The sequence below is a fragment of the Bombina bombina genome, chromosome 4 (assembly GCF_027579735.1).
Source record: "Bombina bombina isolate aBomBom1 chromosome 4, aBomBom1.pri, whole genome shotgun sequence".
Classification (NCBI taxonomy): Eukaryota; Metazoa; Chordata; class Amphibia; order Anura; family Bombinatoridae; genus Bombina; species Bombina bombina.
The window spans coordinates 165027910-165050387 of NC_069502.1; the positions used below are offsets into that span (position 1 = coordinate 165027910).

At 41.0% G+C, this 22478-nt stretch overlaps 1 protein-coding gene across 3 annotated transcripts in view; it reads left to right on the top strand.

Annotated features, from left to right (window-relative positions):
- Nucleotides 1-22478, top strand: part of ROCK2 (Rho associated coiled-coil containing protein kinase 2) — a 653542-nt gene that overhangs the window by 271967 nt on the left and 359097 nt on the right. For all 3 annotated transcript variants that reach the window (XM_053709676.1, XM_053709677.1, XM_053709678.1), the window contains exon 6: nt 11973-12117. In XM_053709676.1, the coding sequence (XP_053565651.1) occupies nt 11973-12117 (145 nt within the window). The remainder of the gene's footprint in view (nt 1-11972; nt 12118-22478) is intronic.

Here is a 22478-nt window from a genome sequence, read left to right on the forward strand (position 1 = left end):
CTATTATTAAGAATGAGTGGGAGAAACTTGGCTCGTCCTTTTTTCTCTCTACCTTTTTCCCATCCCGAACTCTCAGCTTGAGCTATGGGGGACCATTCCTTAGGTGGATGGTGCTATCTCCACGCTCGCTAAGCGGACGACTATTCCTCTTGAGGATAGTTTGTAGTTCAAAGAGCCCATGGACAATAAATTAGAATCCATGTTGAGAAAGATGTTCCAACTCACAGGGTTTGTTTTCCAACCGGCAGCGGCGATCGCTGCTGTGGCTGGATCGGCTACCTACTGGTGTGACACACTGTCAGCTATGGTCGAGGTGGAGACTCCCTTCGAGGAGATACAGGAAAAGATTAAGGCCTTAAGGGTCGCAAACTCTTTTATCTGTGATTCAAATATGCAGGGTTTTTGCCTGAATTCTAAGACTTAATGTTTCTCTGTTCTATGACTTCCAAGTCTAGATTACAATCTCTCCCATTTCAGGGAAAGGTTCTTTTTGGTCCAGGCCTGGACTCTATCATATCCACAGTTACGGGAGGCAAGGGTGCTTTTCCGCAGGATAAGAAGAATAAGCCTAAGGGCTCTACTTTTTGTCCCTTTCACTCTGACAAGTCTCAATGCCAGCAGCCTGCTGTGAAGACCGAGCAGTCCAAGCAGAGCAAGAAGCCAGTTTGCCACCCCCGGGATGTGGATCGCTGAGAGAGAACAGTTGTAGGTCTCTGCCCATTCCAGAATCTGAAACAATCGGCATGAAGGGACGGTCCCGGTCCGTCTCTGGATCGCATAGGGGCAGACTATCTCTGTTTGCAGAAGCTTGGATAGAAGACGTACAGAATCCTTGGGTTCTGGAGGTTATCACCCAGGGTTACAGGATTGGGTTCAAAACTCATCCGCCCAGGGGCAGATTCCTCCTGTCAAACCTATCCTCAAGACCAGAGAAGAGAGACGCCTTTCTAGAGTGCGTGAGGGATCTCTCCTCTCTCGGAGTAATAGTTCCAGTACCTCTAGCAGAAAGGTTTCTAGGGTACTATTCAAACCTTTTTGTGTTTCCAAAGGAGGAGGGCACATTCCGCCCGATTCTGGACCTAAAGTGCCTCAACAAGTTTCTGTCAGTTCCCTCGTTCAAAATGGAGACGGTCAGATCGATTCTGCCCCTAGTTCAAGAGGGGCAATTTATGACAATAGACTTGAAGAATGCATACCTTCATGTTCCCCCCCTTCAGAGACCACTTCAGGTTCCTAGGATTCACCTTTCTGGACCAACACTTCCAGTTTGTGGCCCTGCCGTTCAGTCTGGCGACTGCCCCAAGAGTCTTTACAAAGGTCCTGGGAGCGTTGCTCGCGGGAGCGAGATCCAGACGTATTTCAGGTTCAGGCGCCGTCCTACAGTCTTGCGGAGGAGTACTAGAGGACTCTCTTTCTTCTCCTTCGAACCCACAGATGGAAGCTAAACGAGGGAAAGAGTTCTCTGGTTCCCAGCAACAGTGTGGAGTTCCTGGGCACGATCATAGACTCAATAGATATGAAAATATTCTTGACAGATCAGAGGCGTTCCAAGATCGCATCCAGCTGTCTTGCCCTACAGACATCTTAAAGGCCATCGGTGGCCAGGTGTATGGAAGTGATCTGACTCATGGTTTCCAGAATAGATGTTTTTGCCAGGTTCCATCTAAGACCTTTGCAGTTATGCATGTTGAGACAATGGAACGGCGATCACTCAGATCTTTCCCAACAGATCTCTCTGGACAATCATGCGAGGGAATCCCTCTCTTTCTGGGTTCATGCAGGGCAGCTGTCCCAGGAGACATCCTTCTTGAGACCATCCTGGGAGATTATGGCCACGGATGCAAGTCTATCAAGATGGGGAGCTGTTTGAGGTGCCAGAAGGGCACCGGGCAGGTGGACTCAAGAGGAGTCGAACCTACCGATAAATATCCTGGAACTACGAGCAATATTCAATGCTCTGATGGCTTGGCTCCTCTTGGGGTCGTCCCGTTTCATTAGATTCCAGTCAGACAATATTACCTCGGTGGCGTACATAAACCATCAAGGGGGAACGAGAAGCTCCCTAGCCATGAGGGAGGTGTTTCAGATTCTGAAATGGGCAGAGACCTACAACTGTTCTCTCTCAGCGATCCACATCCCGGGGGTGGCAAACTGGCAAGCAGATTTCCTCAGCAGGCAATCGTTCCATCCGGGGGAATGGTCTCTCCATCCCGAGGTGTTTGCAGAGATCTGCATCAGATGGGCGACGCCGGAGATAGATCTCATGGCATCCAGACTCAACTTCAAGCTACCCAGATACGGGTCGTGGTCCAGGGATCCCCAGGCAGAGCTGATAGATGTCTTGGCGGTACCTTGGGAGTTCAACCTAATTTACATCTTTCCACCATTGCCACTTCTCCCTCGAGTGGTGGCCCGCATCAAACAGGGGCAAGTCTCGACCATTCTGATTGCTCCATTGTGGATGTGGTTTGCAGATCTGGTGGGAATGTCGTCTCCTTCATGGAGGTTACCCATCGCAGAGGTCTGCTAGTTCAGGGTCCTTTTCTTCACCAAAATCTCGATTCTCTGAGGCTGACTGCATAGAGTTTGAATGCCTAGTCTTGGCCAAAAGAGGGTTCTCGGAGAGAGTGATTAAAACTCTTATTCAGGCCAGGATACCGGTCACTCGTCTTATCTATCATAAGGTGTGGAGGACCTATTTATCTTGGTGTGAGGAACATGGATATCCCTGACACTAGATTAGGGTATCCATGATTCTGGCTTTTCTTCAAGATGGTTTGGATAAGGTCCTTGCCGCTAGTTCCTTAAAGGGACATAATACTCATATGCTGAATCACTTGAAACTGATTAAACTGTAAAATGCTGACTGGAAAATATCACCTGAGCATCTCTATGTAAAAAAGGAAGATATTTTACCTCACAGCTTCCTCAACTCAGCAGAGTAAGTTCTGTGTAAAAAGTTATACTCAGCTGCTGCCCAGCTGCAGCTAAAAAATAAAAATGAAGAAATGCACAGCAGCCAATCAGCATCAACAGTGCTGAGGTCATGAACTCTTTTACTGTGATCTTATGAGATTTGACTTAACTCTCATGAGATTTCATAGTAAACTTCCTTAAACTGAATAGGGAAATAAGATGAGAGATGAGTGTTCATGAAGCTCACTCTCTTAGCTGTCCCGGGACAGACATACTGATTTGCTGCTTAGAAGTCCTTTACAATGGGATGTGGCCACTGAGGAACTTTTGAGGTAAAATATCTTTCTTTTTTACATAGAGATGTTCAGGTGATATTTTCTAGTCCGCTTTTTACAGCTATGCTGCATCACTTTCAAGTATTTCAACATTTGGGTATCATGGCCCTTTAAAGGGACAGATTTTGGCTTTATCGGTGCTGTTACACAAGAAGCTAGCGGAGCTTCCTGATATTCAGTACTTTGTTCAGGCTCTGTCCAGTATTAGACCAGTATTTAGACCTTCTGCTCCTCCTTGGAGCTTGAACTTGGTTCTTAAGGTTTTGCAGAGGACTCCGTTTGAGCATATGCATGTGCTTGACATTAAAATTCTCTCCTGGAAGGTTCGGTTTCTTTTGGCTATTGCATCGACTCGCAGAGGCTCTGAGTTACTGGCCTTGCAATGAGGCTGTGCTTCGCACTGTTTTTTTTTTTTTCCCCCAATGTGGTGTCAGATCGTAACATCAATCAGGAGATAGTAGTTCCTTCTTTGTGTCCTGACCCTTCTTTGCCCAAAGAGAGATTACTTCATAACTTGGATGTGGTTCGAGCCTTGAAATTTTACCTTGAGGCCACGAAGGATTTCAGACAGACTTCATCTTTGTTTGTGGTGTATTCGGGGAAGCGTAGGGGGCAGAGGGCCTCTTCCACTTCGCTGTCCTTTTGGTTGAGGAGCATTATCCGTTTGGCCTATGAAACAGCTGTAACAAACAAAAAGTCCCACACTGAGAAAGAACTTTGTGTATGGTCGACTTACCGCGTCCGGTCCTAGGGAGGGGTTTTCTCCTGTGGTTGGTCTGCGGGCTGTGTCCTGGTTAGCGGTCGTCCGCAATCTGTGTCCGTGTGCCGGCTCCTCCTATTGGTCAGCGACCTGGGACGTCATCACCCGGTGAGTATGCCATCCAATCCACGGGAGGGGGAGGGGAGGAGGCTGCAATACCTCAACTGTGCTCTCCGTAGGGATCCAATAGTTCAAATAAATGAAGAAAGACAGGAGCACCAGTGGATGTGTGGATCAGCATTTATTCGCCATTAACGCTGTTGTAAAAGCACTCGAAAAACAACAACATATGACAAATGAAAAATGAAATGTGCTCCGATAATGCTGACAGCAGCTGATTATTCAATGGGATGTGAAAGTGAGTGAACAGCTGACGCATTTCGGCAGTGTTGCCGTAGTCTTAGCTGAAACAGCTGGACATAAGCCTCTTCAGAGGATTACGGCTCACTCAAATAGAGTTGTGGCCTCTTCTTGGGCCTTTAAGAACGAGGCATCTGTGGAGCAGATTTGTAAGGCAGCTATTTGGTCTTTAATAACATACGTTTGCAAAATTTTACAAATCTCATGTTTATATATATATATATATATATATATATATATATATATATATATATATATATATATATATATATATATATATATATATACATATACATACACACACACACACACATACTGCTTAAACACAGCCCTCCATAATGCATTTGTCAGAGATAATGCAGACTGAGTCATTCCTTACACAACATGAGCTTTCTGTGCTGCACAGTGTTTGAAGGCAAATTCATGGGATATATATATATATATATATAAACAAATTAATTAGAAAAGAGCTCTAACATATCAAAAGAGCTAAAGCGGATACCTGGCCGCACCAACACACCCCTACAGTATACTAAGGAATGACATCCTAAACAGGTATGCTGAACATATGCTTTTAATAAAAACAAAGCCAAAAGAGATACATGCTGAGAAAAATGGCAACAACAGGATACAGCACACAAACATATACCAAGCGTAGTGCACTACTGTCAACTGTGAGCTAGCATTTGCATAGTATTGTTAACTCATGAGAAAGTCCGTTCTTGATGCCGGGCACTTAAGTGTTAAAAACACGCTCCGGTTTAAAGATTTAGACAGATTACCGTCCTTGATATCTCATTATGTGTATTTGTTCCGGTACCGGATTAAGGATATAATGTGAGAGTCCAAAGGATGGTACTAGTACTATTACAAACTTGATCCCATGTCTTGTTCTACACATATGTGTAGAACAAGACACAGTGTGGAGAACGCCAGCATGGTGGATATGCTGTGAATCTGACGATATCAAGTGAACACAACACAACCAAGCAAGTGAAGAGCTGCATTGGCGGAATACATCGCTGTAAGTCACACCACGGATGAGATCCTGCCAGGTAATACCGTAGAGTGTGTGAAGATAGCGGAGGTAAGCCATGCAGTAATAAGTCTTGCACACTGAAAGTTTAAAGTTGGAGCTGTCATTAGCACATGGGATCAAGTTTGTAATAGTACTAGTACCATCCTTTGGACTCTCACATTATATCCTTAATCCGGTACCGGAACAAATACACATAATGAGATATCAAGGACGGTAATCTGTCTAAATCTTTAAACCGGAGCGTGTTTTTAACACTTAAGTGCCCGGCATCAAGAACGGACTTTCTCATGAGTTAACAATACTATGCAAATGCTAGCTCACAGTTGACAGTAGTGCACTACGCTTGGTATATGTTTGTGTGCTGTATCCTGTTGTTGCCATTTTTCTCAGCATGTATCTCTTTTGGCTTTGTTTTTATTAAAAGCATATGTTCAGCATACCTGTTTAGGATGTCATTCCTTAGTATACTGTAGGGGTGTGTTGGTGCGGCCAGGTATCCGCTTTAGCTCTTTTGATATGTTAGAGCTCTTTTCTAATTAATTTGTTTATATTTATTTAGGATTGCCAGCACAACACGCTTTACCCTTTAGTCCTATCTGTGTGCACCCTATCTCTTGTATCAAAGATATATATATATATATATATATATATATATATATATATATATATATATATATATATATAAGCCCTCAGTTTACGCCGGGGTTAAGTTCCAGAAGGAATGGTTGTAAATCGAAACCGTTGTTAATTGAAACCCAATTTACAATGTAAGTCAATGGGAAGTGTGTGAGTTAGGTTCCAGGTCCCTCTCAAAATTGTCATAAGCAACACCTAATACATCATTTTAAAGCTTTTTTATGAAGACTTTAAATGCTCACTCAAATAGAGTTGTGGCCTCTTCTTGGGCCTTTAAGAACGAGGCATCTGTGGAGCAGATTTGTAATGCGGCTATTTGGTCTTTAATAACATACGTTTGCAAAATTTTACAAATCTCATGTTTATATATATATATATATATATATATATATATATATATATATATATATATATATATATATATATATATATATATATATATATATATATATATATATTATATATATATACACACATACTGCTTAAACAAAGCCCTCCATAATGCATTTGTCAGAGATAATGCAGACTGAGTCATTCCTTACACAACATGAGCTTTCTGTGCTGCACAGTGTTTGAAGGGAGATATATATATATATATATATATATATATATATATATATATATATATATATATATATATATATATATATAAGCCCTCAGTTTACGCCAGGGTTACGTTCCAGAAGGAATGGTTGTAAATCGAAACCGTTGTTAATTGAAACCCAATTTACAATGTAAGTCAATGGGAAGTGTGTGAGTTAGGTTCCAGGTCCCTCTCAAAATTGTCATAAGCAACACCTAATACATCATTTTAAAGCTTTTTTATGAAGACTTTAAATGCTAAACAGCATTATAAACCTAATTAAATAATAACACAACACAGGATATATAATTAAAAGTTAAATGAACAAAAACATTTTCTAAACAGCATTATAAACCTAATTAAAAAAAATCACACAACACAGACTTTACTTGCATTTTTCTGCAAACAGTTCTTTCTATACATTCCAATCTGGACTGATTTATAGACAGGAAGATCTTGTTCCTTCTCGATAGCTCAAGTCTAGCTAGCCACACTGATTAATTTCAGCCTGCATGTGTGCTTGGCTTGCATATCTTTGCTGCAACACAAGTGGACAGCTCCACCTACTGGCTATTTTAATCAATGCACTGCTTCTCAGTGCTTTTCAATAGCGGTCACATGACTGTTATTCTAAAACGGCGCAAATTGAACCGTTGTAAACCGAGGGCCACTTGTGTGTGCGTGTGTGTGTTTGTATGTGTATATATATGTATATATACATGACTGTTATTCTAAAACGGCGCAAATTGAACCGTTGTAAACCGAGGGCCACCTGTGTGTATGTGTGTGTTTGTATGTGTATATATATGTATATTGTCAAAACTAGCACTTTGGGGACCTGGGAAGAGGACTGGTTTGGTATCACTGTAGCTCACTGGGTCCCCATGCAGACTGACACTGTGGGGGCCTGGAACAGGACAGGTTTAGTATTACTGTAGCTCACTGGGTTCCCATGCAGACACACACTGTGGGGACCTTGGAAGAGGACTGGTTTAATGCCACAAGGCAGAACTGTAATGGCAGAAAATGCAGCATGTCTGCAGAAAGAATGGGGCACATGCAGGAACTGTTAGCACCTTTACTTTATAACATGGCTCCACTTCAGGCTTTTCTTTTCAAACAGTGCTGTGCTCTGGCTGCACTGCACACGTTTTTATTTATTGTTGACAGGCTCTCTGATTTTTCAACCCCACCCTCTAGCCTTTCCCGTTCTGCAGAGCTGTGAGTTCTGAATATAAGACGATCTTGTGAGCAATTACACTTTTTATTACTACATTTCTACCTTGTGATGAGAAAAGGAAACTGATTTATTCAGGAGATATTTACAAAACTTAACAAAAGTTATTTTTTTTGTCTGCATCTTATATATAAATCTATATTCACAATGTTGCTTCTTTTTACTCGCTCAGTTTTTCCATACCTTAGTATAACTTCACTTTCTCCCCCCCCCCAGAGAAATAGATGTATGAGCCTTAAAGAGAGAGTACGCACCTTGTAATCACAAGGTTTTTATGCAGTTTTGCAATCAACTAACATACAGGCATAGTTGCCAACATGTCAAAGAAATTCCAGGGAAAATTCCTGTTACCGGAGTATTGACGACCTACTGTTCAACTGCTCCATCCACGCAACAACATTTTTCCAGTAGGAATTAATTACCGTATTTTCCGGCGTATAAGACGACTTTTTAACTCATGAAAATCTTCTCAAAAGTCGAGGGTCGTCTTATACGCCGGCTGTCGTCTTATAAGCCTTATTATTACAGAGTACAGACAACGTTATCCTAAATTGAGCTCCACTGAAACAGAGACGGGCACTGGGCGGGTGTAGAGGTTGCCAAGAAGATGTGTTGTATGTAATGACGGGCAGTGAGAGCTCGTTTGTTGCAATTACTGGGGAGTTACATAAGTTTTGGAAAGCAACGCCACGCTGATTGGTTGGGAGCTAGTAGGTAAGGAATGAATAACCGTGGCGTGGGGTTATTACTGTGTTAAGACTCATTGGCAGTGGCAGGAGGACAGCGAGACAGCCAAAGGTAAATCACATGTTCATAGCTTAATAGCGGAGTTATCGTTTTCCAGTAGTTCGAGCTGCAGGCTGCTGATTGTCACACAAGCATGGAGTACAAGTAGTATCCCAGTAGTTCACATGCTGACTGACTTTTATGAGCAGCAGCCTGCAGCTCGAACTACTGGAAAACGATAACTCTGCTATTGGGCCGTGAACATGTGCTGCAGTTAAAAGGGGCTCTTACTCTTACATGAGTGCACTGCAGTTAAAAGGAGCGCGCAGTTGTGGAAGCAGAAGTGTTTAGCGCAGGGCTTACAAACCTGGGCAAAAATGGTGCCTTAAATTGGGTCTGGTCCTAACAGTTGTTTGGAGCCCACAACATGCCCATGGACCTCCCCAATTATCCCTGCTAACCGCCACATACCCCGCCACAAACACCCCCCCCCCCCACACACAAACACATGCAACAAAAAAGTTATCTGCACACTGGGTGAATTTTGAGGTGAAAACCTACCGTATATCCCATACCCCATACTTGCTCCAAACTGATGATTTTATTTGGTGTGCTTGCTGCATTCATTGAGGAGGTAAGGGGGTAGTCTTATACGGCGAGTATAGCACAACCCCTATATTTTAACAGGAAAAGTAGGGGGTCGTCTTATACGCCGGAAAATACGGTATATTAAAATAATACGTTAACCTGTGTCACACATGCCCCCAGCTCAGCTACATCCCTCCAAATCTTCTGTAGGGGACATACAACAAAATCAATAATGTTTAGAATGCATTATCCCTTTGTGTGCTACAGTTTGTAACAGTCAATCTCCGCCCAACACCAGCCTTATTTGAAGGAGCCAATCCAGCCGTGTTACTGAAGTAAACTAGGGCTAGCTACAGTTATTATGTTGGCAAACTCTCCATAGTTGTGCATTTCTTATCCTCTCTACTGAGACCAATAAGGGAGAGACTGTCAACTCTCTGCTGCAAAAAATAGCCGAAAGCCACTACCTGCCGTAATATTAAACATTCATTTCACAAACCAATTATTAATGCACATGCCTATTTTTAAAGGGACATGAAACCCAAAATGTGTTTTCATGATTCAGATAGAACATACAATTTTAATCAACTTTCCAATTTACTTCTATTATCAAATATGCCTTATTCTCTTGTTATTCCTTGCTAAAGGAACATAATTGCAATACTGGCAGCTAGCTGAACACATCTAGTCAGCCAATCACAAGAGTCAAAGGTGTACAGGCACCAATTAGCAGCTAGCACCCACTAGTGTAGGATGTGTGCATGTTCTTTTTCAACAAGGGATATCAAGAGAACAAAGCATATTTGAAAATAGAAGCGGATTTAAAAGTGTCTTAAAATGACATGCTCTATCTGAATCATGCAAGTTTAATTTTGGCTTTCCTACCCTTTAATCAGTTTGATGCGCATGATGAGGATGCCTCATTTATGCACATTGTGGCCTGTGTGCATATGATGTGGCATCCTCGTTATGCAGATGGATCACCGATCAAAAGTTGTTTTCGCCTATCCCCCGCACTACAGGCCGGGGATCATTGGTGGCCTAGTTGGCAGCACTCCCAAGCCATCAGTGGGAGTGCAGGTGACATCGCCACAAACGTTGTGATGTCATAAAGGATTGGGGCTATTATAGCTGGTAATGGAGTACCATTGGAAAAAAAAATTACTAAGGTGATCACAGTAGCACCAGTGGTTGGTCACCTGGCTAGTTCCAATGTTATTTACTAAAATCATTGCACCAATATATTTTTTGTTTCAACATTTTTGTTGCAGCTTTCTCATCTGCAATAAAATCTAAATATAATAATTGTATATTCTGAAACTGCTGGTCCAGCTGAAATGAACGATATATAATTTGTGTGTATCACTCACTGAAAAAATGGACTTACAATAGTGTTTAAATGTAAGCAAGCATAAAAAAAGCTCAAAATCAGCTTAGCAGTGAAGGGGTTAATTTTAAAAGTTAATTTACAGGAAAGGGGGACAAAATAAATAATAAAAGCATATTGTTTTACTATTATATATTTTACTACTTATCCAAACATTTTATATTACAATACATTACAGTAAGCTATTTGCTGTTATTCTAAATGAGTTATTGCCAACCACGGGAGGGGAGATCTAGTCATGCACAAGATTTGCACCTTTGGCAAACCACCCGTGATGATGCGGTTTTAAATACTATTTGAAAAATGAAATTGAAATGAAGCAGTTAAACTGAAATAGGGGTGTGCGAGAGGACTTACTGTGCTGCAAAGTAAAGAAATATTCTCAACTTTAGATCTTACGTTTTGTGTATTTTTGCTGTTTATGAAATGCGTTCTTTTTTTATCCATGAAAGGAAGTGTGTGTGGGGAGGGTGGGAACTGCAGTCTTTCTGGCAACTTAATCTTCAATATGTTTGTATGCAAGAGATTTCTGTTGTATAATACAACTTGCACACGGAGAGAAGTGCACTCTCAGGAACGAACAAGCAGCTCAATAACTTGTTAGCCTGTTCTTTGGAGATTTTCTACCTGGGTGCAACTTCTCTTTAGCCCAGTATTGCTTTTCACAGAGTAGAACTTTCCTGTAGTATTTCAGTCTGAGCCCGACTATTACAGTCAGTCCAGTGCCGAAATACCAGGGAATTGGTCTCTGAACAAGGAACACATTTACCCTAGACGATCATCTTTTCGGCCTTCTTTGTGCCTTATCAGTGAGATGCAGCCATATTCCTCTAAGTGGAAAGGCAGAAACGATTGTCTGGTGTTGCCGTATTTCTTGTTCAGAGAGGAATTTCCTGGTATTTCGGTGTGGACTGACATTAATAGGTGGGATCAGACTAATATGCTACAGGAAAGTTCTACTCTGTGAAAAGCATTAGTGGGCTAAAAAGAAGCTGCACCCAGGTGGTAAATCGCCATAGAACAAACTAACAAATTATTGACCTGGTTGTTCGGGCCTGAAAGTGCGCTTCTCAGTGTGTTTAATACAACTTGATTATTGCTATTACTTTGAAATCTGCATGTTTTGAAGTATTTCCCTAGTTAGCAAATATATTCTGTTTATGCCTGCAATTGATATTGATTTTATTTTAAAAGCAAATTTTTTTTTATCATAACACAAAAGCTTTTTGCTTGCATTATTCATAACAAGCTTTAAAGACTCAATTTTGAAAGCTGAGGCAAACAGAATTTGGCAAAATTACTTAACTTCCATAAAGTTGTTGGTACTAAATAGCGTCAAATTATCGTTCCTCTTTCTGCATACTGTGGATGTTTTGGAAGCCACTGATGTGTTTATTTCTCCTAGACAGGTATGGTGCATTGTGATACTGCTGTAGGAACCCCAGACTACATATCACCTGAAGTACTGAAGTCTCAAGGAGGGGATGGTTACTATGGGCGAGAATGTGATTGGTGGTCAGTGGGAGTCTTCTTGTTTGAGATGCTGGTTGGTAAGTGTCGGCCTCACTCATGTCTGTTTGCTTACACTTAAAGGGACTTTAAACACTTGTCATTAGTGTTTTGTTTGTTTTTTATTCATAATGTTTCTTTATTTTTTTTAAATGCAAATTGCTATTTCTTTTTATTATAGGTTTATTTATTTTTTTATTTTTTTAAATTTACTTCACTTTCTGACTGCTCCGTGCCGACATGGCTGAAGGTTATGTTGAGAAACCCGGAAGTCTCTGCTTATTGCTGTGAGCGCGCACAGCACAGCATAACTAAAACTATTGCTGCTATAAAGTTTGCAGCGATTATCTTAGTTTTGTCCCTAAATAATATCCTTTGAACTGGCCTCTATTGCTAACACCCTTGAAAGCTAATAATTAATTATAATTTTTTTTAAAAAAAAATAATTAACTCCTATTTTGCAATAATCCTTGTACTACGAGTGAAAGAGGGATCGCACAACACACTGCTCAGGGAGACAGCTGCTGTCTCATAAATATACTCTGTTTTCTTTTACCCCTCTGTTATCTCTACAAGCTCCCGGAGTCCCGCTCAAGCTAGCTATACCTTTTCTGAGATTATTGCAAATCTTATGCAGCTGACGCTCTGTGATGTGACAGCATCAGTGGTTTGTTTATTTACCAGGCATTCTGAAGATCCTAAAAGATAGCGTAGTGAATGCTTTATTTGTTTTGTTTTTTACGAGTATGGAGCGGTCAGCCATAGTGTTCTGTTTTATGCACATCAATTTCTAATGACGATCAGGCAGCCAAGCTTCAAATCACCCTTCTGTTTCTTCTTTGAGGTTTGAAAGTTACTTATTTTCTGGGATCGATCCTACCTTTATCTGTTAGCATTATGTTTTCATTCTGCTTTTACCAATCACATCATCTAAGTCAATATTGTTTGTCTAATTTGGGTTGCTTTTATTTGTTATATATATATATATATATATATATATATATATATATATATATATATATATATATATATATATATATATATATATATTTACATACATAACAAATAAAAGCAACCCAAATTAGACAAACAATATTGACTTAGATTATGTGATTGGTAAAAGCAGAATGAAAACATAATGCTAACAGATAAAGGTAGGATCGATCCCAGAACAAAAGAAAATAAGTAACTTTCAAACCTCAAAGAAGAAACAGAAGGGTGATTTGAAGCTTGGCTGCCTGATCGTCATTAGAAATTGATGTGCATAAAACAGAACACTATGGCTGACCGCTCCATACTCGTAAAAAACAAAACAAATAAAGCATTCACTACGCTATCTTTTAGGATCTTCAGAATGCCTGGTAAATAAACAAACCACTGATGCTGTCACATCACAGAGCGTCAGCTGCATAAGATTTGCAATAAACTCAGAAAAGGTATAGCTAGCTTGAGCGGGACTCCGGGAGCTTGTAGAGATAACAGAGGGGTAAAAGAAAACAGAGTATATTTATGAGACAGCAGCTGTCTCCCTGAGCAGTGTGTTGTGCGATCCCTCTTTCACTCGTAGTATAAGGATTATTGCAAAATAGAGTAACACAGCTGTTCATTCACTGAAAACGTCTGCCTTTGACAACTAAATCTATGAAGCTCGTTCACAAAGTTAATGAAAACGAGCTTCATAGAAGCGGCTAAGACGTTGCTTTATTTGTATGTGCATGAGCGGAAGTAAAGAAGGGAGTGCACAGCGAGTCTGCATACTATCCCATACAACGCGCGTTACAATATGGCGGCTACCACCGCATTCAGTAGGCGGTGGTTTAGTGGTAAAATTGAAAATAAAAGATAATTAAGCAGAAGCAAGATACAAATATGGAGAAACAAATAATGTTTAAAACTAAAACAAAATGATTAAAAAATAATAATAATTAAATGAAAACAGAAGGTGTTTAGGGTCCCTTTAACAGTTAATATCTAATGTAAATTATATTTTGGTCATTTAGCAGTTCTGGTTAAAGGATCATTAAAATAATTTTATTAAATAAAGATTACTGATATACGTAGCAAAAAAATTATTTAAAAATTAAAATAAATAAATTAGCATTGTTTTGAATTCCTTGGACATAACCCATGAAAAGCCTCTCGAGTATGTTTATTTTATTGTATTTGCCGGTGCAACTGTAAATCAGCTCCTACACTGATCAAGCGGTTTTTGTTTTTTTTCTGTGTAGCATGTTGCTGGGCCATGCTTGAAAAACCCATATGCCAGGTTGACCTGTGGCGCCTAAAAACCTGGGCCTGGCGAGTGGATGTTTGGGTCCTGGAGACACCACAAAACTATCTCAGCCTAGTTTCCATTTGTTATTGTGGCTGTACTGTATATGACTCCCAGAGCCTTATCATCCTGGGAACCTGGTACTGTCTTAATGCTTTTTCAAGTAGTATGAAGAGGAGTGCTTAGGGGCACAATGTATGATTATGGAACTCTGAGTGGCTTGGGAATTAGAATTGTTTATATTGATAAAAACTCAGATTTCAAGGTGAATTTTCCCAACTGGCTGTCCTGTTTAACCCAGTTCTATCATTTCCTGACCAAATCGCTCTAGTCCCATGGGCTAAAGTGTTAAATTGCAGCAGATATTCTTTCTGTTTTGAGACGAGGTTCTTCTTGTGTCCGAATGTAATGGGCTCGTTTTATCAAGCCGTTTGCCACGTTGCTTACGACTGCAGCTTCTCACAAGAGAACCTGTAGTCAGTATTGATCAAGCAGCGGTCATCAGCTGCTTCCTATCCTTTACTCCACCTCTTAGGTGGAGAATTTAAATCTCTCCTGTCTTGTCAGCTTCTGCCCGCACATGATTGGCTGTGTGCGGGCAGAGGGCGGGGTTGGTCAAGAGCGCAAAATAGCGCTCTTGTGCAATGCGGAATACCGGCAATGGAATTCTGCCCGCCAGAGGCAAGCTGCTTGATAAATCGAGCCCAATGATGTAAGTATTTTGTATCTGTTGCTGCACACAGACTTGTTTGTGGCCCTGCACAGAGCCACATGTACCAAGCTAGTGAGTCTCCTGGTACTGTGTTCGATGACTCTTCAGAAAATTAGCTTTTGGTTTCTATTCAAGCATTATTATAAGATCACCTGACAGAATACAACTCTCTATGGGTAGCTTTAGTCTGTCTTATATATATTTAGAGCATTTCCTTTTCTTTCATATAGGTGGCGAGAGTCCACAAGCTGTAACGTATGGCCTCGTGGACTCTCGCCACCATGAAAGAAATTAATTTATCAGGCAAGTTCTTACATAAATTATGTTTCTTTGCCTTACTGATTCTAGCTTACCGTGTATTTAAGCCCTAAAAAGTTTTTAATCACATAGGTAAAAGTCCTACTCAGGAGCCACAAGCATTTCAGCATCCAAGCAGAAGATAACTGGTGACTGGTGGATATGTGCAACTGCCTCCAGAGCTACAATTCTCCCTGTGCAGGGAAGCACATAGATCAATCATTTTTTTTTATTGGTTCTTTAATAAACAACAAAAATAATAAATGTGCACCAAAAAATAACCTATTTTAAACCTAATTGTTTTAAAAACACATTCAGTCATTTAATATGGAACCCCCAGCAAAACAGCTAATGCCACTATGTGCATTTTGTCAGAGCTGCCAACACTTCTCATTGTTCTTCTTTAAAAAACACATATTTCCTTCTTCTTTCACAATATAATCTGCTTTATCGTTCTTCTGCTAGAATATCCAGCAAGCTTTGGATAGCCTAGTACAAAATGTACTTGTTAAAAATATCCTTCAACAACTGAAATAGATGGCCCAATAAACAGCACCATTCTTATATGTATCACTGCTTTTTTTCCCTTTTGATTATTGAATCCAGCTTAAGCAATGGCAGCCATGACATTTACCAACTTGTGCACGGGTGCATTGTCTTGGTGGAACAGCACTTTGGGACTCAGCTTGCCATGTCTCTTCTCTTTAATTGCTTTGCACAATTTTCCAATCAAGTTGTAGCGGTAGTTGGTCTCTTCATGATGTAGGAAGTCAGTCTTCAAAATACAGCATGGTTGCCTAGTTTGGACAGCATTTATTTTGATGCGAAATTTCAGATATTAAGGAGAGATCCATTTTCTGTCCACTGCTTGCATTGTGCTCTTCTCTAGATAAAAGTGGTGTATCCATACTTTACATTATCATTAGAATCTTACCAATCCTTGTCACTAACCACAGTCTCTTCTGGTCTGCAGTGAGCATTCGGGGTACTCTTTCTCATGTCCAAAACAGTAACTAAAATTGTCTGTAATATTCCATTTTACACCCTTGTGAACTCACCTTACGTATTGTCAGTCTTTGTTCACCCATCACCATGTCATGCATTTTCTCCACTGTTACTTGTTGGGTGACCGGAGCAAGGGACATCTTCATATTACTCTCTCTTTGTAGCTTAAACGTTACACCACTTTTTAACTGTTGGTCAAGATCGAGCATTTGAAATGTAGCATCTTCAAAGTCAAAATAGTATAGAACAATGTACTTTCTCTGCAGTAATGTAAACCAAGAACTTTTCAATTATGGCTTATTGATCTACACTCATATACATTTTTAAAGGGACAGTAACGACTACAATATATGTTCTTGATTCAGATAGAACATGTATGGTGAGTCCATGGCTTGAGTAATTACTTTTGGGAATATCACTCCTGGCCAGCAGGAGGAGGCAAAGAGCACCACAGTTAAACTGCTAAGTATCACTTCCTTACCCACAACCCCCAGTCATTCTCTTTGCCTTCGGTCCATGGAGGAGGTGAATGTTAGGTGTCTGAAGAAAAATTTTGATTTCATCTACAAGCAAGTTTTGGGGTATAGCCGTATTCCATGTAAATTCTTGCAGTCGGGTAGTGGTGGCTTTAAAGCAGTTAGGATCTTGTAAATAGGTACTTTACAAGGTTGGCTACTCTGTTCTTTCTTTTTCAAAGGTCTCTGTGAGGAACTGTGTCCTCTCATACCTTGTAACTGTCTACATGCTTTTTCTTCCAGTTGGGGAGACCATGCACTTAACAAATTAAAAGACACTGCTTTTTTATTGGGACATAGATAATCCTGTTGTATGGGTTACACTGGGCATGACACAGGCACTGTAGCATGTGTGAGACAAACATTTAAACTTTTTTAAACAGAGAGGGTAAAATGTTTTTATTAGGCTTTATTTTCTGACACATATTTACTTGATAAAACAATACAAGTTTAAACTGAAAGTAAGGCTGAATTTTCTATTTCAGCAACTTATTCATTTCCCCTTTGCTTTAAAATAAAACAATGCAACATTTTAAACTCTCAGGTTTGAACAATCGATTATTTCTGGTACTCGGTGTACCAGGAAGTAGTGACTCGCAGCAGTAATTTGAGCTCGGCAGTTGCGGTCACATGACTGGCTTTACTTCATAACATTTTAGAAGTTCATTTGATGTTTATGAAATGTTTTTTTCTTAACTTTTCTCACATAATTCTAGCTGGGGATCGATCCTAATTTGGGATAAAATTTAAAGTGTATTTTTTCCTTGGCTTATTTTAATTGAATATTAAAATCTTTGAAACTTTAGATGACTCCGATACCCCTGTTGTTGTCACTAGTAAACATAATAGTTTCTTTGATGAACCTTCCATTTCGGAGGTTTTTCCTGTGCCGGACCATGCTAGGGAGATTATTTCACAGGAATGGAAGAAACCAGGGGTTTTTCCCCGTCTCCTATTTTTAAGAAAATGTTTCCTATTGAGGACTCCATTAAAGACCCTTGGTATACTGTACCCAAAGTGGAAGGGGCCATTTCCACTCTAGCTAAGAGACCCACTATTCCTATTGAGAATAGCTGCTCTTTTAAGGATCCGATGGACAAGAACCCGGAGGCTTATTTGAAAAAGATTTATGTTCATCAAGGTCTCCAATGGCAACCTGCGGTGTCTATTGCCACCGTGACTAGTGCGGCATCTTATTGGTTTGATTCCTTGTCTGATTCTCTTCAAGTAGAGATTTCCTAGGATGAAATTCAAGATAGGATTAAAGCTCTTAAGTTGGCCAATTCCTTTATTGCAGATGCTATTTTACAAGTTGTTAGACTCGGAGCTTAAACTTCTAGTTTTGCTGTCCTAGCCTGCAGGGCGTTATGGTTAAAATCCTGGACGTTTCCTCTAAAGTCAAGCTTCTGGCAAGCATTGTTTGGACCTGGTTTGGCAGAAGTTATCTCTGATATTATGGGTGGAAAAGGATCTTTTCTACCTCAAGATAAGAAGAATAGGCCTAAAGGAGGTCAGAGTAATTTTCATTTCTTTCGTAACTTCCAGGAGTAGACAACTGGGAAGCGGATTTTCTGAGCAGACAGACTTTTCATTCCGGGGAGTGGGAACTCCATCCGGAGGTGTTTTCCAGCTTAGTCATCAAATGGGGGATGCCGGAGTTATATCTGATGGCATCCCATCAGAACGCCAAGCTTCCAAGGTACGGTTCAAGGTCAAGAGATCCGCAGGCCGTTCTGATAGATGCTCTGCGGTTCCTTGGGTTTTCATGTTGGCATACTTGTTTCCTCCGTTTGCTCTCCTTCCATGAGTCATTGCTCGTATCAAACAGGAGAGGGCGTCAGTCTGGCCTAGCAGGATCTGGTTTGCAGACCTAGTGGAGATGTCATCTCTCCCACCTTGGAGACTACCTCTGAGGAAGGATCTCCTGATTCAGGGTCCCTTCCTTCATCCAAATCTCGTTTCTCTGAAGTTGACTGCTTTGAGATTGAACGCTTAATTCCGACTGTCGTGGAGTCGGTCATTGAGACCACGATTCAGACTCGCAAGTCTGTTACTAGAAAGATTTACCATAAGATATGGCGTAAATATCTTTATTGGTGTGAATCCAAGGGCTACTCTTGGAGTAGAATTAGAATTCCTAGACTTTTATCTTTTCTTCAGGAAGGCCTGGAAAAGGGATCGTCAGTCAGTACCCTGAAGGGTCAGACTTCTGCTTTATAAGTTTTACTACATAAACGTTTGGCAGATGTGCCAGATGTGCAATCTTTTTGTCAGGCCTTGGTCAAAATCAGGCCTGTCTTTAAGTCTGTTGTTTCTTCTTGGAGCCTTAAAGGGATAGTCTACACTAGAATATTTGTTTTAAAAGATAGATAATCCCTTTATTACCCATTCCCTAGTTTTGCATAACCAACAGTTATATTAATACACTTTTTACCTCTGTGATTATCTTATATATAAGCCTCTGCAAACTGCCGCTTTCTTCAGTTCTTTTGACAGACTTGCATTTCTCCAACATAGGTGTGTCCGGTCCACGGCGTCATCCTTACTTGTGGGATATTCTCTTCCCCAACAGGAAATGGCAAAGAGCCCAGCAAAGCTGGTCACATGATCCCTCCTAGGCTCCGCCTACCCCAGTCATTCTCTTTGCCGTTGTACAGGCAACATCTCCACGGAGATGGCTTAGAGTTTTTTAGTGTTTAACTGTAGTTTTCTCCAACATAGGTGTGTCCGGTCCACGGCGTCATCCTTACTTGTAGGGATATTCTCCTCCCCAACAGGAAATGGCAAAGAGCCCAGCAAAGCTGGTCACATGATCCCTCCTAGGCTCCGCCTACCCCAGTCATTCTCTTTGCCGTTGTACAGGCAACATCTCCACGGAGATGGCTTAGAGTTTTTTAGTGTTTAACTGTAGTTTTTATTATTCAATCAAGAGTTTATTTTAAAATAGTGCTGGTATGTACTATTTACTCAGAAACAGAAAAGAGATGAAGATTTCTGTTTGTATGAGGAAAATGATTTTAGCACCGTAACTAAAATCCATGGCTGTTCCACACAGGACTGTTGAGAGCAATTAACTTCAGTTGGGGGAACAGTGTGCAGTCTCTTACTGCTTGAGGTATGACACATTCTAACAAGACGATGTAATGCTGGAAGCTGTCATTTTCCCTATGGGATCCGGTAAGCCATGTTTATTAAGATAGTAAATAAGGGCTTCACAAGGGCTTATTAAGACTGTAGACTTTTTCTGGGCTAAATCGATTCATTATTAACACATATTTAGCCTTGAGGAATCATTTATTCTGGGTATTTTGATATGATTATATCGGCAGGCACTGTTTTTGACACCTTATTCTTTAGGGGCTTTCCCTAATCATAGTCAGAGCCTCATTTTCGCGCCGGTATGGCGCACTTGTTTTTGAGGACAGCATGGCATGCAGCTGCATGTGTGTGGAGCTCTGATACACAGAAAAGTCTTTCTGAAGGCATCATTTGGTATCGTATTCCCCTTTGGGCTTGGTTGGGTCTCAGCAAAGCAGATTCCAGGGACTGTAAAGGGGTTAAATATAAAAACGGCTCCGGTTCCGTTATTTTAAGGGTTAAAGCTTCCAAATTTGGTGTGCAATACTTTTAAGGCTTTAAGACACTGTGGTGAAATTTTGGTGAATTTTGAACAATTCCTTCATACTTTTTCGCAATTGCAGTAATAAAGTGTGTTTAGTTTAAAATTTAAAGTGACAGTAACGGTTTTATTTTAAAACGTTTTTTGTGCTTTGTTATCAAGTTTATGCCTGTTTACAATGTCTGAACTACCAGATAGATTGTGTTCTGACTGTGGGGAAACCAAGGTTCCTTCTCATTTAACTATATGTATTTTATGTCATAAAAAAATTTAGTAAAAATGATGCCCAAGATGATTCCTCAAGTGAGGGGAGTAAGCATGGTACTGCATCATCCCCTCCTTCGTCTACACCAGTCTTGCCCATACAGGAGGCCCCTAGTACATCTAGTGCGCCAATACTCCTTACTATGCAACATTTAACGGCTGTAATGGATAATTCTATCAAAAACATTTTAGCCAATATGCCCACTTATCAGTGAAAGCGCGACTGCTCTGTTTTAGAAAATTCTGTAGAGCATGAGAACGCTGATGATATGGTTTCTGAAGGGCCCCTACACCAGTCTGAGGGGGCCAGGGAGGTTTTGTCTGAGGGAGAAATTTCAGATTCAGGAAACATTTCTCAACAAGCTGAACCTGATGTGATTACTTTTAAATTTAAGTTGGAACATCTCCGCGCTCTGCTTAAGGAGGTGTTATCCAATTTGGATGATTGTGATTATCTGGTCATTCCAGAACCACTATGTAAAATGGAAAAGTTCTTAGAGGCCCCGGGGCCCCCCGAAGCTTTTCCTATATCCAAGCGGGTGGCGTACATTGTTAGTAAAGAATGGGACAGGCCCGGTATACCTTTAGTACCTCCCCCCATATTTATAAAATTGTTTTCCTATAGTCGACCCCAGAAAGGACTGATGGCAGACAGTCCCCAAGGTCGAGGGGGCGGTTTCTACTCTACACAAGCGCGCCACTATACCCATAGAAGATAGTTGTGCTTTCCAAGATCCTATGGATAAAAAATTAGAAGGTCTGCTAAAGATGTTTGTTCAGCAAGGTTCCCTTCTACAACCAATTGCATGCATTGTCCCTGTCACTGCAGCCGCGTGTTTCTAGTTTGATGAGCTAGGAAAGGCGATTATTAGTAATTCTTCTTCTTATGAGGAGATTATGGACAGAATTCGTGCTCTTAAATTGGCTAATTCTTTCACCCTAGACGCCACCTTGCAATAGGCTAGGTTAGCGGCGAAAAAATTCTGGGTTTGCTATTGTGGCGCAGAGCGCTTCGGTTAAAATCTTGGCCAGCGGATGCGTCTTCCAAGAACAAATTGCTTGACATTCCTTTCAAGGGGAAAACACTCTTTGGCCCTGACTTGAAAGAGATTATCTCTGATATCACTGGGGGCAAGGGCCACGCCCTTCCTCAGGATAGGTCTTTTCAAGACCAAAAATAAACCTAAGTTTCGTCCCTTTCGCAGAAACGGATCAGCCCCAAGGGCTAGGTCCTTTAAGCAGGAAGGTAATACTTCTCAAGCCAATCCAGCCTGGAGACCTATGCAAGGCTGGAACAAAAGAGAGCAGGCCAGGAAACCTGCCACTGCTACCAAGACAGCATGAAATGCGGGCCCCCGATCCGGGACCGGATCTGGTGGGGGGCAGACTCTCTCTCTTCGCTCAGGCTGGGGCAAGAGATGTTCTGGATCCTTGGGCGCTAGAAATAGTCTCCCAAGGTTATTCTCTGGAGTTCAAGGGGCTTCCTCCAAGGGGGAGGTTCCACAGGTCTCAGTTGTCTTCAGATCACATAAGAAGACAGGCATTCTTACATTGGGTAGAAGACCTGCTAAAAATGGGAGTGATTCATCCTGTTCCATTAGGAGAACAAGGGATGGGGTCCTACTCCAATCTGTTCATAGTTCCCAAAAAAGAGGGAACGTTCAGACCAATCTTAGATCTCAAGATCTTGAACAAGTTTCTCAAGGTTCCATCGTTCA